This window comes from Armigeres subalbatus, chromosome 1 (genome assembly GCF_024139115.2).
Source record: "Armigeres subalbatus isolate Guangzhou_Male chromosome 1, GZ_Asu_2, whole genome shotgun sequence".
NCBI lineage: Eukaryota > Metazoa > Arthropoda > Insecta > Diptera > Culicidae > Armigeres > Armigeres subalbatus.
In genome coordinates, this window is record NC_085139.1 from 192,806,782 (window position 1) to 192,825,092 (window position 18,311).

Consider the following 18,311-nt stretch of genomic DNA (forward strand, 5'->3'; position numbering starts at 1 on the left):
AGCCATTTGCATTAGGCTGGTCACGAGAAAATAAGAACTTGTTAGGAGCTGTCCGTATGCCACGTGGACAGGTTTTGATCAGTTTCAGATAAATCAGCTTGGATAATTCTCCATATAAATTTTTGAAAGTTTGTGTGAACCGTTTACAGTCGACATATCAAAAACGGGTTTTACTTTTCTATCCGACGTTTCGTTTACATATATTGTACCTTTATCAAGGAGTTAACTAAATCCCATTTTATTGTTACTTGTTATTTGTTGTTGATAAAGATACAATATATGTAATCGAAACGTCGTATAAAAACATAAAACCCGTTTTTGAGCAAAAGAAGCTCAAATATCACCATCACAGTCGATCTCTTCTAGATGATGCAATGAGCTGGCATAACAAGTATAACATTCTCTGATCAGTTTGCATGCGAGATTTGATACAAAACGCCTAATACAAAGAATGTCACACAAAATTGTTTTGGGTGTAGAAGAGGTTAATTATTTGAAATCGCCCTACAAAAGGATCTAAGTAACATTTTTTTCATGATTTTTTTTTTTAGTTTGCAATCAAAAACATTCATATTGGTCTGTTCATTGCAATATTCAAATTAGTTCACAAAAAATGTTACTTTGGACCTTTTGAAAAGTCGGAAGCTCCGAAACATCCAGAAAAGTGACCAATTCTTAAAATTCAACCTAAATAGCTGTGACTTTTTTTCTGAACCGTTTGCTGTAGCGATGTGAGAGTAAAATCATTGCAAGCATAATTAGTTGGCCACGGATTGCCTATAAATAGTCCTTCGGACGTTACGGAACATCTGCAGAAGTAGTCAATTTATGGAATTCGCCCTAGAGAGCAATAACTTGATCATAGATCGCTTGTTTTAACAATCCGAGGGAAATGATTTCTTCGAAAATTTCGGAACTTCAAAAGGTCCACTTCAACATGGAAAACGAGTGGTACTAGCAGTGATATTGCTTTAACTTTACTGAAATAAACGATTTGTCCACTTTTGCAGCTGTTTCGGAACTTCCGGAAATTTTTACGGGGTAAAATAGTGGTTCTTGAAATAATATTGTTCTCAAATTGCTACAACAAGTGATTTAAAAATAAGTCTCATATTTCAAGGGCGAATTCCGAAAATTGATTGCTTGGTTACGATGTTTTTCAATGACTTTAATATCAAATTGCAATAAAAAGAGGTTTAAAAAATATAGCAGCTTTTAAGGGAAATTTGTCCATTGAGATATTGCGGAAGTACCGGAGCAACTCGTAGTGCACTCCTTCGGCCGATGAAAGATCCTTGCGGTGATACTGCTCTTCCATCGCTATAGCAATCGATTTAAAAAAAAAGGCACAGCTTTCTTTGACGAATAAAAAATGGTCACTTCTCCGAATATGCCGGAATTTCCGAGGGACCTCACAGTGACCACTTAGAAATGATGAGTAGTTCTTGCAATGAATTTTTTTACGATTGCTACAACATACGGTTAAGAAAACGTCAACAGATGTTCCGAAATCCAGATGCCCACCTACGGAGTCTAATAAAGAAATTCGTCAGGCTGTAAAACCCAGCACTCCTCTGGGAACCGGATTTACGCGTTATCGTCCTTAATGATGGCACTTCAAATCTCGGAAAATTTCAAGTCAATCCAGATCTACCATGAACAAAGAGGAAAACTATATCCATCTTAATAAAAGCTCAGCCAAACACTGAACTGATTATTTTCTTATTTTCTATCCTGGTCGGTCCACTACCTTGTTCAATGCAAGCTCAACATATTACGCAACATGATTTCTACAGCTATAATAAATGATCAAAACATATTTCTTTTAGCTTATTAAGGCGACGATCGAAAGTATTACAGACGATTTGTTTATTTCAATAAGTACTCAACAGCGTTTGTAGAAATTGCTCTTATTAGATAACGAGCAACGATAAAAGAGAGGCAAAAACTATTTCGAATTATTACCAGTACTAAAGTTTATCGAACATAATATGTACATATTATGTACAAGTGCGAAAAAAACAGAATCGAATAGGAAGCTCCCACTAAGAAGTGATGATAAAACGCTCATTTTATTTTGGGAGCCTTTTTTTCGCATAGCTGTGTAATACTAGTTGAAATGCATAATCAAAACCAGTGTTCCCCGAGTTTAGAGCCTTAGAAAAGAAAATTATCATATGGCTTAGCCCCCCCGAATCAGTTCTTCATCATGACATCATGCTACATATCGTAAATGTATACAGAGATGATAAGTGAGAGATTTTTTCATTCTCTTTTAGATTCAATCCCTGGTATTCAAGATTGCAAGCTCCGAACAAATAGTATGAGCTGATCGCCTGGATGTTTCTCAATCCTTCTTTGCTACGCCATGGTCCACCGTGTTAAATACTTTATTTCATAGTAAAATCTATGGCGATTTACTAGCATATAAACATGATTTGTATCAGCGGAGAACACTCAACAACTGAAGGTGCAGACATTTATCAATAGAATGCCAGTGGAATATAATTATTAGAGTGGGGCGCAGTTGTATGGAAAAACGCAAACTTCGTCCGATCAAGTGAGATCAAAGTTTTTCTGAATCGTTTTGGGACCCCAATCAACTGTGCAAAATATGGGCTCGATTAGTCGCAACCTCGCATGCCGCATCGCGTTTTAAATTTACATGGAGATTAGTATGGGAAATCGTACTTTTTTTACATTTTTGCTCTTAGTGGATTCAATTTATCATCAATCACGTGACTCAATACGTTAGCATAGGAGTATTATATCTACCTCCAGACCGGCGTAGCGACATAAATTGTATTCGGGATCACATGAACTCTTTTAGCTCTATTAGTTCCAACCTGGACTTCAATGACTTCGTCTTGCAACTAGGAGACTATAATCAACCGAACTTGGAATGGGTTGCATCGGAAGACGGGTTTATGCATGTGAACCCTCAATCTGTTTTGTCCACCAGTAGCTCCGCATTGGTCGATGGTTTTTCGTTCAATTGCTTGACTCAGCTTAATGGAGTGGCTAACAGAAATGGTCGGTTTCTGGATCTCGTCCTCGCCAACGATGCAGCTAAATCTACTTGCACCGTTTCCGAAGCCATCGAACCTCTCATCTACCTGGATGCTGACCATCCCGCTCTGGACATAGTCGTCAACCTTCCGGGCCTGTTTACGTTTGACGATGCTTCTGACGTGCACCAAATGTACGACTACCGCCGAGCTGATTATGATAGTATTTGTGATGCTATCTCATGTATTGACTGGTCACCCATCGAGATTGACGTCTGTGTAGATGATGCTGTTAATTATTTCACTCGCCAAATTCAACGTATAATTGCGGAGCACGTGCCCCTGTGTCGCCCGAAGCTAAACCTCCTGGTCAAACAGTCGTCTGCGTCGGCTAAAGCGAAGTAGGGCAAAAGCATTGCGACAGTACTGCAAGAATCGCACGCTGATTACGAAGCAGGAGTTCAACCGTTCCAGTACTGCATATCGTGTATACAATCGATTCCTTTATCGTCGTTACGTGCTTCGAACACAATCATCACTCCGTAGAAACCCCAAAAGTTTTTGGTCGTTTGTTAACTCCAAACGAAAGGAAGTTGGTCTGCCTTCGTGCTTGCATCTGGGAGAAGAAATCGCCAGTTCAGAGCTGGAAAAGTGTAATTTGTTCGTTCGACATTTCCTAAGTACCTTCAATGCCACCAGGGCCACCGCCGATCAAATAGCTGTTGCAAATCAGTTCACGCCTAGAAATGTTTTAGATTTACATGCGTTTATAATCGATGAGCAGACCGTTCTGTCAGCCATCAGAAAATTGAAAAGCTCGTACACTGCCGGCCCGGATGGTATTCCGTCTTCTGTGCTCAAGAATTGTTCGAACTCGCTGGCTACCCACTTAGCTAGGATTTTCACACTGTCGCTCCAGGAGGGAAAGTTTCCTGATGAATGGAAGATGTCGCACATGTTTCCGTTTATAAATAAGGCGACAAAGGAATGTACAAAATTACCGAGGCATCACATCCTTATGTTCTTGCTCCAAAGTATTCGAGATAATCATGAATGACGTTTTATTCAGTGCCAGTAAAGCGTACATCTCTACTGCACAGCACGGCTTCTATCCAAAGCGATCTGTAGAAACGAATTTAATAGAGTTTGTTTCGCTGTGTGTTCGCACCATGGACTCCGGTGGTCAAGTTGATGCAGTTTATACGGATTTGAAAGCAGCGTTCGACCGCGTCGACCATGGAATATTGCTTGCAAAGTTAGAACAACTTGGAGTTAGTCGCCATCTAGTGTGCTGGTTCAAATCATATCTGTCGAACCGGTTGCTTTCTGTGAAAATCGGTTCTTCACAGTCTGAATACTTCTCCAATACTTCTGGTGTACCACAAGGAAGTAATCTGGGGCCTCTCTTGTTCACGCTGTTTATCAACGAACTCTCCCGACTTCTACCTCCTGGTTGTCGTTTGCTTGATGCGGATGATATTAAAATATTTATGATTGTCAACAACATCGAGGATTGTGAAGAACTGCAATCGCATGTGGATAGAATGGCGAACTGGTGCTTTGCTAATCTCCTGAGGCTTAGTATTCCTTTTATCGGAAACACAAGCCGATAGTTTTTGACTATTGTATCTCTGGTACTACCCTTGAGAGAGTGAATAGGATTAAGAATTTAGGAGTCACAGTGGATCAAGGCATGACATTCAAGCCGCACTATAACGACATCATCACAAAAGCTAATCGGCAACTCGGATTCATTTTCAAACTATCTGAAGACTTGCGGGACCCTCATTGCCTAAAATCTCTGTACTGCTCTTTAGTTCGTTCTATCCTTAAATTTTTGTTCTGTAGTTTGGAGCCCTTATCATAGCGTCTGGATCTCAAGGCTAGACGCCGTGCAGCGTAGATTCGTGCGTTATGCACTTCGGCACCTTCCATGGAGGGATCCCGTTCATCTTCCCGCATATGAGGATCGATGTAGACTACTTGGTATTGACACTCTTCAAATGAGAAGGAATAGATCGCAGGTTGCCTTCGTGGCCAAAATCGTGACTGGTGAAATTGACTCTCCGGAACTTCTCATGAGGTTAAATCTTTATGCTCCGGAACGAACAATGCGTCAACGAGATTTCCTGCACCTTTCTCCGCGTAATCAAATGTATGGCATGAATGAACCTTTCCGTGCTGCTGCGGCTGCGTTTAACAACATTTATATTTGATTTTAACTTACCATTGACCACTTTTTAAGAAGATTGTAATCGTTTAATGTATATTTGTTTAAATTTACTATATTCATTAAGACTACCAAATGTCAGATGAATCAATACAATAAACATAAACATAAACATATGGTCTGGAAGATGCCGAAAGACTTTGCCGAAGAAGGTACGTATCTGGAAGGTCTACAAAAAATGTTATTACGTTTCGAAAACTGATTGTTCAAACCATATGCAAGAAATCTATTTTTCTGCCAGCACTACCGGACAACCTATGGTTATCGAAGGGCAAAACCCATCTTGCTTCTGGTCGGATTTTTTTCTTCGTGAAATGTTTCCGGATAACTCCCATTCGCTTCAAAGTCCTAAAAGATTAATTATTATGAAATAACACTCAGTTAAATTATTGGTCTACGTAGTTCGGCAGTGTTAGCAGAATAAACGATTTTTTGCGTATGGTTTGAACACTCAATCTTCGAAGCGTTATAACTTGTTTCGTGGACGTTCCAGAAACGTGCCTTCTTCAGCAAAATTTTTCGGCATACTTTGGGTTATACACAAACGTATTGTGCCACTTGATTTACGATGAACTGAAATCTCTAGAACTAAAAATGTGAAAATATGCATTCTCCCATACTAATTTTCATACAAACTTCAAACGCGATGCGGAAAGCGCGGAAGCAACCAATCGGGCCCCAATTCTGCACAGTTGTTAAGGACCCAGAATTGCTTCGAAAAACCGTTGATTTGAAAAAATGACCATGACGCCCCACTCTAATAATTCTAGTCAGGCGAAGCCTCAATAAAGAAATAAAAGAATGCGACCGAAATCGAACCTGACAACAGGTTTAAGCGATAGCTGAACATTTATCAGGATGGATATCTTTCAAGTCGGCTTTTTGCACCACCACCGGTGCACCGGGTTGTACAGGATCCATAAGCAAGTAAGCAAGTAAGAGTCTACAATTGAATATAATGCCTCACAATGATCGAAATGTATTAGGGATGGAAACGACATCAAGTATTAAATTGGATTCCAGCAGGATATCACAGAAGTGGCAGACCAAAATGCTTATAGCGACGAAATATGAAAACCTGACAAACGCTTAGGATGAAGATCTTTTTAGATGAGCCTTCGTACCACTCAGGGTACGCAGGTCGAGGAAGGGCCGTTTGGCCATTTGGCAGAAGGCTACTATGCAGAAAGTTATTTGGCCGAACAAAACATTAAGCCGAAACCCATCTGATCGAAATTCATTTGGCTAAAATGAAAATACGGTCGAAAATGTTTGGCCAAAAACATCGAAAGGGCTAATAATTTAGCTTAACTTGACTGACTGTACACTTTCTAGTTACGATTGCGTGATAGGCCAAGAAAAACAAATATTCACAGCCAACCAATTGAATATGTAGTCTTTTGGATTTGAACGCTGTTCCCACTGTTCATCTGTACATGGAGCACCATGAGTTTAAGAACAATAACGATAGCGACCATGTGTCCTCACAGTTAATTAAGCATCAGAAGACTAAAATTAGTTCGATACTCATTGTTCCAAGAGACCGATGAACTTTCTGCATCACCGTGAGCACAAAGAGAAAGATAACATTGGTAGGTTGGGATGGGCAACTAAATATTCTATTTGTATGATTTGATTTTAAAGGCACTCTTACACAGTTATTTTGAACTTGTTTGGTTGAACAGAAATGTCTTTTGGCCGAACGACTATGACCATACATGTCGTTTGGCCAATAGTGAGTGTGAAAACTGGGAAGTGACTAATGATAATTGAGAAGCGACAAATGAGAAGTGAGAAATGAGATGTCTTACTTCATCGTGGAAACTAAGGAGCGCAAATTAAGAGATAAGGAATGAGATGCTAAAAATAACACATCTCACCCCTCATGCCTCATTTTTCAATTCTTACTTGTTACTTCTTACTTGTTATTCTCGTTTCTCACTCTGAAATGAGAATTGAAAAGTAATAAGTGAGAAAAAATAAGTGAGAGGATATAAGTGAGAAACGGGATGTGAAAAGTGAGACATTTTATTTCTTATTTCTCACTTTTTTCACGATACTACATAAGTGAGACATCTCACTTCATTCTTCTTACTCCTCATTTCTCACGTCTTACTTCGCACTTTTTTTAAAGAAAATTATTTTGAACTTTGTTTTTCACAGTGAGAAGTGAGAAATTTTGAGTGAGACGTGAGAAGACGTCTAAGATGCTTCCCGAGCAGCACAAGTCAGACAAAAATGGTTGCAGCAACTTGATTGTGACTAAATCTGGTCACATATGAGTTGCAGCAACCTATGTGAAGCATGTGTGCTGCTAGGGTTAGTTCTCGTTTCTCATTTCTCGCTTCACATTTCTCATTCCCAATTCTCATTTAATAATAATTACTGATTGATTATAGTTCGACTGCGATATTTGTTCTTGTCTTCTGGCTTTTTCAGTTTGAAAGATATTCAAGCAGATTCACATATGCATTGGGGGTCGTTCAACTATGATGTCACAGCTAGAGGTGTGCGCCGCCGCCGCCGACAGTTTTTGGCACGCCTCCGCCGCCACCGACATTTTTGCATCGGCCGCTATTGTATTATTTTCCACGCCTATTCAAATTTGAAGAAATCCAGTGGAAAAAATTTCAGTGGAAATTCCGGAGATTCATTTTGGATATTTTCAAGACATTAACGGGAGATTTTTTTGAATTTCACCTTAAAAAATTTGATGAACTTCCCCAGAAAATTCTTCAAGTTTTTTCAGAATATTCATTTGGAAATTATATTCAGATTTTCCACGGGAACTACTTTCAAGTTTCGAGAACTCTTCGGAATTACCAGAGGAGCTCTTTGGATTCACCAGAGAACATTGTTTGGAATTCACATGAGAATCTCTTCTGAGTTTCCACGGGAAGCTGTTCTAAATTTCTACAGGAAAGTTTCTATAGAATTTCTGTTGAGTACTCTTTGAAATTTACACAGGAAATCGTGATTGGTGAAAGGGCTGCTTTAACGTTGACTTCCTCGATCTAGATTGATTAAGACGGCTAGTTTTTTTATCCATTATTAGAGTCATTTTTTTCGCAGGGATAAGTTCACAAAAAAACGGCTAGTTTGGCTAATGGATTCTAGTCGGGAATGCAAATATGAACCCGTTTGAATAATTTTCAAACTGAAAAAGCCAGAAGATTAGACACTATTAATTACTTCATACTTTTCATTTTCACTATTATTTGGTCAAATGACGTTTTCGATCAAATGGCATTTTTTCTAAACAACTATTTCGGCCAAAAGGTATTTTCGGCTAAAAGACTTTTTGCCTTAATGATCAATAATGCCCTTAATCGGCACAGGAGCCTATCTGCTTTTATTAAGAAATCCTCTTGAAAATCAACAAAACTGTATAAATTTTATGAGAAATATGCAATCCAGTATTAGGGGCTGCCCATATACCTCGTGGACAGCTTAGGGAGGGGGGAGTATGGTAGAATTCCATGGTTCATACAAATTTTTGAAATTTTATATGAGCGATTATCCACGCTGGGAAAGGGGCGACAGCCCCTTACTAGAAATCCGTATAGTGAATATCAGAGTATCATTTCCGTTTCAATTCGTTGACAGATATTTCAAAATCTATCCCAAGCAGCACGTGCAACATCTTTCAAATATCTGCTTGTTCCTAATATATTGCTTTGGAGATTCTTACTATCAAGTCTCATTAGAGCCACTTTCCAGTTTCAGAAACTCACAATGTTTCATTTCCGTTCCACTGTTTGGGTTGGGTTGGGAGGATTGGTAGGATTAGTTGCACATACAATAACATTTCGGTACACTGCGGTAGCCACAATGTTTCTGATATGTTGCAAAACACTTTGTGCTCAGCTGAGCAGCAGTTTTATTTTCATCAGACCCGCGTGTTTTCTTAAAGGTACAATGAAGTTACGTATAACTTTGATATTAATATAGTGCACTTGTTGGCAGAATCTTGAAATAGAATTAGTAGTGTGATGGCTAGAGTGAATGGTTTCAAATCACAAGGGTTTATGGTTCGATTCTCAGTTGGATATCATATTTCTATTTTGTGTTGTAGAAGAGTTCCCCATACGAGGCACTGCGCATAATTCAGACCTTTAAGTAGTCACACCACAGTTATTGTTACTCACGCTGAGAAACAAGTGGTGCTGCTTGGGATTATACATATTGCAAATTTAAACGACTGAAAGCTTCATTGACTAGATTTACAGTCGGCGTCGTCGACAAAAAAAATGATAAATTGTGCAATTCAAATGTCTTAAGTAGTATAAATATATAAATAATATAATAATATCAATATTGCAGTAACAAACCCTCATAAGTAGAAAGATTAAAGAATGATAAATCGATACATAGATGCATCCGAATTTGCTAAAAAGTTCTTATTTCAGCATAAGAATTATGATTCTGGGCTGACCGGTTGAATTTATGATACTCTTCGAAAACATGAAGAGGTGTGATAACGTACCAACGATATTAGCATAATGCCGCAAAGCTCTATAAGCTTTTGTTTTGATTTTGTTTCAATTTTAAACAAAATTTCAACAACACTTACCCAGCCTTCAGCAGGTTGTCGTGCGGTGAGATGTGCTGCCCTAACGCCGGCGGTGTCACGAAGCTGCTACCCGAACTTGGTGGATAACCGGAAGCAACCGAGGGCGGGTACACTCCCGACCCGAGCGAACTGGCGTAGGGACCGCTGTACTGGTAAGCGTTCGGTGCGTATCCCGGATAGCCGTTGGTGTAGTCCGGCTGGACGACCATCCCGTAGCTGGCGTGCGGACTGTAGCCTGCAGAATACGGAGAAAGATTCTCGCTTGAGAAGAAGCTCTGGCTGCGATCGGTTGCCGCCGCTGCCGACGAGGAGGAAGATGGTGGCACGTTGCACTCACCGCTGGCGTCACGGTACGTGTCCGCGTAGTACGAACCGCCGCTGTCCGGCGTGGATTCGCGGCTGTACGATGCAGAGGGGGGCTGGGGTCGCGCGAAACCGATTCCCAGCGGTCGGTCACTGTTGCCGCCGGTGAACTCGGTCTGGCTGACGTCCGATGTGCTGCGAGATTCGGGAATTTCGTTCGTATACACTGGATTGTTGTTGTTGGTGGTGTTTGCGTTGTTGTTGTTGTTGTTGTTAATGGCGGTTGGATTCGTCGACGGGTTGCTTCCATTGGAAGCACCGGTGGTGGAATTTCGGGCGAAGTGTGGACTCGTTCCACCGCTGCATGGGATGAGGAAGTTAGTTTGCATTAAGAGGTCGGTGAATCGTTCTTGGAGCGCACTTACCTATTATTGGAACTCAGATCAAGAGTGGCGTGCGGACTGCTGCGTTGTTGAGGACTGGCACCAGGCTCAGGGCTAGATGAGGAAATCTTATTTGTTCTATGATCGTCAGGTTTTCGACTGATAGGATTCGGAGAAGGGGTACCACTGGTTTTGTAAGGGATTGGGGGGCTGGCTTCTTTGACACTCAAATTGATGGCAGAGAAACCGGGAGGCATTGTTCCACACGTTGGATCGTAGTGGTACATGGGTCTGGGATAGATGGGACCGGCACTTTCGTCCATTTCCACTTTCATCATGGGATGATGCCGATCGGTAGGGCCAGTAGGTAAGCCTAGATGGTGTTGACTTGATTGGAGCTCCGGGGGAGCTGGAGGTTCTGACGAAATGTATTTCTGTTCTTCATCGAGGATGGACTGTGAGTACCCATAGGAGGAGTAAAGATTACTTCGCTGCGGTGGATAACTGTCGTACCGTTCGAATGCCGTCTGAGGAGCAGGTTCGTATGGTCGATGGTTGGTCAAATGTGATGCCGTCGTATCATATTCGCCAAGTCGGTTGCCCATCGAGGGCGGGGATGAAAGAGTGCTCATCTGAGCGTATGAGCGCCCATCGTTGAGATCAGTGTAGCGCAGGTTATCCCGCGTGACGTACGAGTAACTATTATCAATCATTTTGACTTATCTAGCACTGAACGGAGTAACACTTAGAAATACACACTAACGATAACACTCCTACAATTAATTGATGATTTAATTAGAGATCGTATAGATATTGCACTTGAAGTATTGTGTATGGTTGTGGTTTCTTCTAACACTAACAGCTGTCGTTGAACTCGTGAACTCTTGAGCAAAATCTGTAATAAAGAAAAGAAAATAACTAAATTAGTTGAAAAGGCTTAGCCTGAACTTTAACATTTTCGCATCAGCTTTAATTATTGACCGCCTGCGGTTGCTGAAACCCCAACCCAAGTTGAAAAGCATGTTTCCATTCAACATTTGATTCGCTTCCAGCGTTTCGCCTAAAAACCCCCCAATCTAGAGAAGAGAACAAGCGCTCATTGAACGTCAAATTTGCTTACATTAAAAATCGGGCCAGACTACCCTACTTTCAAAGAACCATCTCGCATAGTCGTAAAAAGATAATGAGCAACTAGAGGCTTGCACCCCTTTCGCATTACCTCCATCCTCCTGGACCAGCATCCTAACCGGCATACATGTCCTTGGTGGGGAACACTTGCTTTCGAATCCGGAATTCGCCGTCGGCAGGACCATCTTCCTACCGTCGTCCAACCGAAACCAAGAGATAATAGCGAACCATCATATTTATCTCTGCGACGGAAATAAAATCGTGTTCCTCCGGCTCCATTGCCGTGTCGCTGTCGTGGCGCCGACACAGTGGCGGACGGTTTTGAAACGATTCGTCAAAGTAAAAAAATAATCCGTAAAATAGGCTTTGATATGCTGAGCTGACTTAAATGGTTTGCGGTAAATAACTCTAGGACCGAAACTCAAGGCAATTAATAGATAACCTAAAACTTTTCTATGTCGTTCATCTACCAACAAACTTGATTGGCACATCGAAACATCGTTATAGGAAATTTATAATTTGCCGTACTTGTATTTTCAAGCCCGCCACTGCGCTCCGTGAAATGGCAAGCGGCGGCATCGGCAGCAGAGGCATGTGTCCTAGAGGAATTGCCAAAGACATGAAGGATATGATTTATCGTTCTGCCTTCTGCTGCCAGCCACCCTCCCGCACGACAACCGGAGATGACAATTCTTTATTCCTATCCGCTCTCCCTCCGTTGCGTTGATGGTTCCGATGGACGGAGGTGGCTTGCGAGTTACGAACCCCTTTAGGTTGCGAACGCAGCGCGCCGCCTTTGATGCAGAGGGGTTCTTCTGAGATACGGTTTTGCAGCAAAGCAACCTACCGATAACGTAACGGGGAGGGGAGATGTCGGAAGGAAAAATAGTGACGATGACAGTAAAGAGCACTTGTGACATTCATAATTTTTATTGATTGTACGGACGATAAAGTAGACGGCGACGAGTGTGACTGCGAGTAGGAGAATCTCACGCCGGTGATGGAGGACTTCGGTTCATGTATGTGGGACTGACTGCAGGTATGGGCCGTCTGAATCGGGATGGCTTCATTGATGCAGCGGAAAATCATCGGCGAACAAGTGTGTTTTTTTCCTGTTTTCCCTCTTTTCAGTCATGGTAAGGTGGATTTCGCGTGTTTCCTGCCTAGAAACATTTTTCTCGGTATGTAATCGCTTTGTTATACATTTATTCATGACTGCATGTTGTGAAGTGGATTCCGATAAAGAGTTTTGTGAATAAAAATGATTTACTTGAAAATATTTTGGTGGCTATACGAAAGTGGCTTGCAATTTACTTGGAATGATTTATTGCTTCGAAAAAATGATCAATAATGCTTCATTTTTTTAGATTTTGTAAGGGTTTAGGGAATAAGTTTGATCATTGAACCGGTATCTTACGAATGGTATAGAGATCTAAAGTACTGTGAAAATAGATAGAAGAACTAATGATCAACTAGTTAATCCGCTACTTTTATTTTTTGTCAGAAGGTATGGTGATAGAACCCTAGAAGTTATGCCTACCTCCGTTCTGCTCATGATCTCAACCTTCGGGGACTCGCACCGTTGTAAAAAGTACAACAGGTTCGAAAAAAGCACGCTTCTCGTTCACAACACAGGCGGGACTGCGTGAGCGGTCCAGGATGAAGCGAGTCCCGGAAGGTTAAGTATCTTGAGTTCAATTAATTGCATATTATTTGGCAACTCGGCCGTACGAAAACCATTTTTTTGTTAAAAATCTTGGCTGTGCATATGCACAGCACATGTTTCGAAAATGGACAAATTAATATGAAATTGACGAAAAAGAATCCAGGTGTCTTGGAGGGACTCGAACCCTCAACCTCCTACCCTCTAGATAGGCGTGATAACCCCTACACAACAAGACCACTTAAAAGTCACGTTTGCGGAAAAGCCATCAGAATCCGAGTACCAACCTCCACCGCAGTTAGCTCTTTTTTGCTAACTGCGATGGAGGTTGGTAATAAGGTGGAGGTGACGAATAAGACGATGGACTCGAAGCTGTACAAGGTGGAATGTCTCAAAAACCGCGGTCTACCTTCCATAAAGCCCATAAAGCCGTCCAATGATACCGCGATAATAACGAAGATTTCTTTTCTTCGACAAAAACATAAATCCACGCAACTGCCCACAGCTCCGGCCCATCGAGAATTTTGGGCAATAATGAAACGGAAGCTTAAGAAAAGTGGAAAAACAGCTCGGGACGCGACTCAGATGACCAAAATATGGAGCAAATGTGCCAAGGAAGTTGACTCTGGAGGTGTGCAACTTTTGATGAGAGGAATAAAGAAGAAGGTGCGAATTTTTACTATAAACAAGAAGACATGATTTGTATTGATATTTTTTCCTTAAAGTACCGTGAATTACCCTTGTTTTGATGTATCGACCTTATTTGTACGTCATTCCGTTACCGAGATACAGATGGTTTTATTATTCCGGATTCTAAATGGACATAGCTTTACATGTAAATGTTTTAAAAAAGTTCGAAAAAAATAATGTCCAGAAGAATATGTTAACAAGCATTATTTTAAACTTTGGTTTTTATTTTCTGAGAAATTATATAATTAAACTTGACTTAGACTAAGAGTTTGGGGCCACAACATAATAGTAGTTTGTGCAACTAGTTGCAAAAAGATGATTTTTTCAGCACGAGTTGTACGTTTATCCAACGAGGCTTGCCGAGTTGGATAAATACTACGAGTGCTGAAAAAATCGAGTTTTGCAACGAGTTGCACACGCTATTTTTTGCAATGACGAAAAATGGGCTTTAATATGATAAATCTATACCAAAATTGTACAATCGAGTTTACTCCACATGATCATTCATGTCAATAAATTATGTTGCGGCAGAGAACAATAAGATTCCATCTTATCGTGCCAAATTGCATAGCTTGAAAAGCTATGAAGCGATGGATGCAATTGCCTTTGGAAAATTGTGATGTTGTGTCCAACAAACCATTTCATTTATTACGAGACGCTTAGAGTACACTATTTAAACACTCACCCAAACTAATTCAGCTAAATGTAGTCAAGTAACTACTGTCCCAATGTACGTTTTTCATTATAGCACCCAAATGAGTGCTATAATGAATATTATGCAAACCATTTGAGTTGCATAATGGTCATTAAAGCACCCATTCTGTTGGTATGGAAAAGTAGGCCGTTTTATCACTCAAATGACAACTGTAAACCAGGTATTATGATCAGGAATTGCAAAAAATAATTTTTCGTTGACGTATTACCAGAACCTCCTCTATTTTAGTAGGCTGACTGCTCCCTGACTTATTTCTTATTTTGTGATGTTTTCAGCAGTAAGCACACATGTCTGCAATAAGAAGCAACGAAAGTGGTGCTGTTTTTTTTTGTTTGGCGATAAGATGAATATTATATTCAATAAAATGGAAATCGTGATAGTTCCCTTGAAATAGCACCTCTTGCCTAAGTCTAAAAAAATGATTATTATTAGAATTGAGATATGTGAATGATTTTAGCAACACTGATCGAAAACTTCTATGTATGTTGCCAAATAATATGCAATTAGTACAATCATTGCTGATCGACGACATCATTGCAGATTGCGAGTGGTATCGGTCTAAGAAGCGTGATATGATGCAGTGCACTGACTGCCCCGCATTTGTCCATGGATCACAGAACTGCCACATGAAGTCTTGTTAACACTTATGATTGACGTTTTTTAATTTCGACGTTATAGAAAAATGAAACTGAACACTGAACAAAAAGTGTGTTTGTTGTAAGGATGATTTATGAAAATATACGGCAAAAAAAACACTGCCCACCGGTAAGAATCGTACTCACACCTTTCAGTACGCTCAACGGATGCTCTATCACAATGCTACGGTAAACTAGATGGGGGAAGAGTCGTTTGACCGAAAGCCATTTGGCCTAATGCAACTAGGCCGAACAAACCAATAGGCCGAAACCCATCTGGCCGAAAGTCATTTGGCCGAAAAGGTCATTTGGCCGAAAAGGTCATTTGACCGAATAGGACATTTGGCCGAACATGTAATTTGGCCGAATAGGTTATTTGAAAAGTGAGAAATGAAGTGTGAAAAGTGAGTCGTCTCACTTCTCTCTACTTACTCCCCAAAGTGCGTAGAGTGAAGTGAGAGGTCTCACTACTCACTTCTCATTTTCCACAGTAAGAAGTGCGAAATAAGGAGTGAGAAGTGAGACGTCTCACCTCTCACTCCTCATTACTCACTTCTTACTGTGAAAAGTTAGAAGCGCAAAGTGGGTAGTGAGAAGTAAGAAGTGAGAAATGAGGAAAGCGAAGTGAAACGCCTCACTTTTTATTTCTCATTTCTCACTGTCAAAAGTGTGCAGTGTGAAGTTAGAAGTGAGACGTATAACTACTCACTTTTCACAGTAAGAAGTTCTAACTTCTCAGTTTGAATAAAAGAGTAGTACGAAGTGAGAAGTCTCACTACTCACTTCTCACTTTTGGCAATGAGCAGTGAGAAATGAAATTAAGTAGTGAGACGTCTCATTCCACACTCCTTATTCTCACTTCTCACTGTGAAAAATGAAAATTGAGAAGTGAGTAGTGAGACATCGAACAAACTCCCTCCGACGTGCGCTTGTAATTGTGCTACCGAAGGGCAACTTTCTGTCGCCGCCAAACGATTAAATTTTGCACTTTGAAGAAAAGTCATCTCGGATCAACCTTCTTATGTATAAAATAGTGACCCGGATAAAAATCGAGTTCATTTCCGATGACTAACAGAAACAAAACCCAAGAAGCTTCCCAGAAAATTTTACTTCCCGCAAACGACAGCCAAGTCGATGGGAAGTTTCGTTTAACAACTTTAGTGTTTGAAATAGCGCATTATTGAAATTAAAAAATCTTTTTGGGATACTCATCGTCGTTTAAGGTGACTCGGGGAAGCACTAAACACCGTGTTATTTATCCTATCTTTTGTCTCTTTCTAGCATTATAACCTTGTAACTTTAGAGCGGTGTATTTCGGTTTCCAGTTGTTTGATGTTACTGTAAATGGATCAGCATGTCGATTGCTGTAGAGAAAAAAATCAATGATGAAAATGGTGACGATTTGATGATTGTTTGTGCTTCCCGTATCCCCTTAAGCCGAATAGCCTGTTTGTCTATGTATGATTTCTCTCAACAATCAATACCTTTTCTTAGATAAATAGCTTTAGTCCTATGTGTAATTAATTCTTGAAGTGCCTCTCACTTTGCCACCGGCCCCACAAAAAACCATACACGTGCGCCAGTTCCATCGCGAGCGGAAACCAAACGTTGCCAATAAATATATTTGCTTTAGGGTTCGCGCCACATCCAATTCTGCTTATTTTTCCTTTATTTCCGACATTTTTGAAAATGGTGTCTTCTAGGATTGTGATGTCCTCCACTGAAAACCAGACGAGTGGCTTCAGCTTCGATGCGGCCAATGTGTCGTATTAATCCCTTTTCCACGGTTGGAGACTCAAAGTCCATCCAACTGGGCGCTACTATTCGGCTTCTCAATACAGTTGACCTCCAAGCAGTTTGCTCAATAATAATAAAAAGACACAAATTATTATGACAAATACCATCCATTTCGTATGGCTTCGTGGTCCTACGGCACCTGTTCGTTCAACCCGATTGGGCTGTATCTTTGAGTTTTTTTTTTAACAATTTATCGCCAAACCCGGAGTGTGGAATTATTGTTGTGACCCACACACGGACCATTTTTGGTTACCGGGTGGTCCGGTGGAAGATCCGGAACATCCGCAGAAATAGTCAACTCGAAAATTTCATCTTAGACCGCCGATATTTGATTGGAACAATTTCATGTCGAACACTGAGTGTGGAAATGGAATTAACGTTTTTTTAAACCATTTGTTGTCAAACTTTGAGTATAGAATTGATGCTGTGACACAGACATGAACCATTGTAACCTTCAGGTGTTCCACAAATGGAACATCCGTAAAAATGTCCAATCCGTAAATTTCATCGTAGGGATGGAATTGATGTTGTGATAAACACACCGATTTTGGTAACCACCGGGTGGTTCCCGGAAAGATTCGAAATATTCGTAACAATTGTCATTTTGTTCTATTTATTGAACGACTACTCAGTCTTTCAATTTTCACAACGAGTTTATTATTTACTCGACGTTTCAACACGGGAATTGTGTATTTTTTCAGCTAAAAAACTCAAAGGTGCAGCCCAATCGGGTTGTACGCAAAGGTGACGTAGGACTACGTGGCTATACGAAATGGAGGGTATTTATCATCATAATTTGTATCAATTTATTAGCATTGTGCAAACTGCTCGGAGGTCAACCGAATTAAGGTCACTGCTGACAGAATCCAAGTTTCAAAGTGCTCGCGTTTTCGGGGGCACACCACTCGATACGGAGACGGCGGACAATTGTCATTTTTGTTGATTCAGCTTTGCTGCGTCGCAGCATGCATGAAAAAATAAAAATGACAGTTGTGCGTTGCTTCCGTATCGAGTGGTGTACCCCCGAAAACGCGAGCACTTTGAAACTTGGATTCTGTCAGCAGTGACCTTAAGAAACTGAAAGTAGCTCCCAGTTGGATGAACCAGCCGTGGAAAAGGAACGACTCATCGGCCGCATCGCCACTGAAGCCACTTGTTTATCTTTCAGTGGATATCATCAGAATCC

The 18,311-nt window shown here is 40.7% G+C and overlaps 1 protein-coding gene across 5 annotated transcripts in view; it reads right to left on the reverse strand.

Moving 5' to 3' along the window:
* The window catches only part of LOC134209387 (myelin transcription factor 1-like), a 52,469-nt gene that overhangs the window by 8,142 nt on the left and 26,016 nt on the right, over positions 1–18,311 (reverse strand). For 3 of the 5 annotated variants that reach the window (XM_062685392.1, XM_062685373.1, XM_062685387.1), the window contains exons 2-3: positions 10,540–11,392; positions 9,812–10,474 (exon numbers count right to left, since the gene is read on the reverse strand). In XM_062685392.1, the coding sequence (XP_062541376.1) occupies positions 9,812–10,474; positions 10,540–11,210 (1,334 nt within the window). In that variant the 5' untranslated portion in view covers positions 11,211–11,392. Of the gene's footprint in view, positions 1–9,811; positions 10,475–10,539; positions 11,393–11,716; positions 11,854–18,311 lie in introns of those variants that run through there. The other 2 variants (XM_062685400.1, XM_062685380.1) reach the window with 2 other exon arrangements.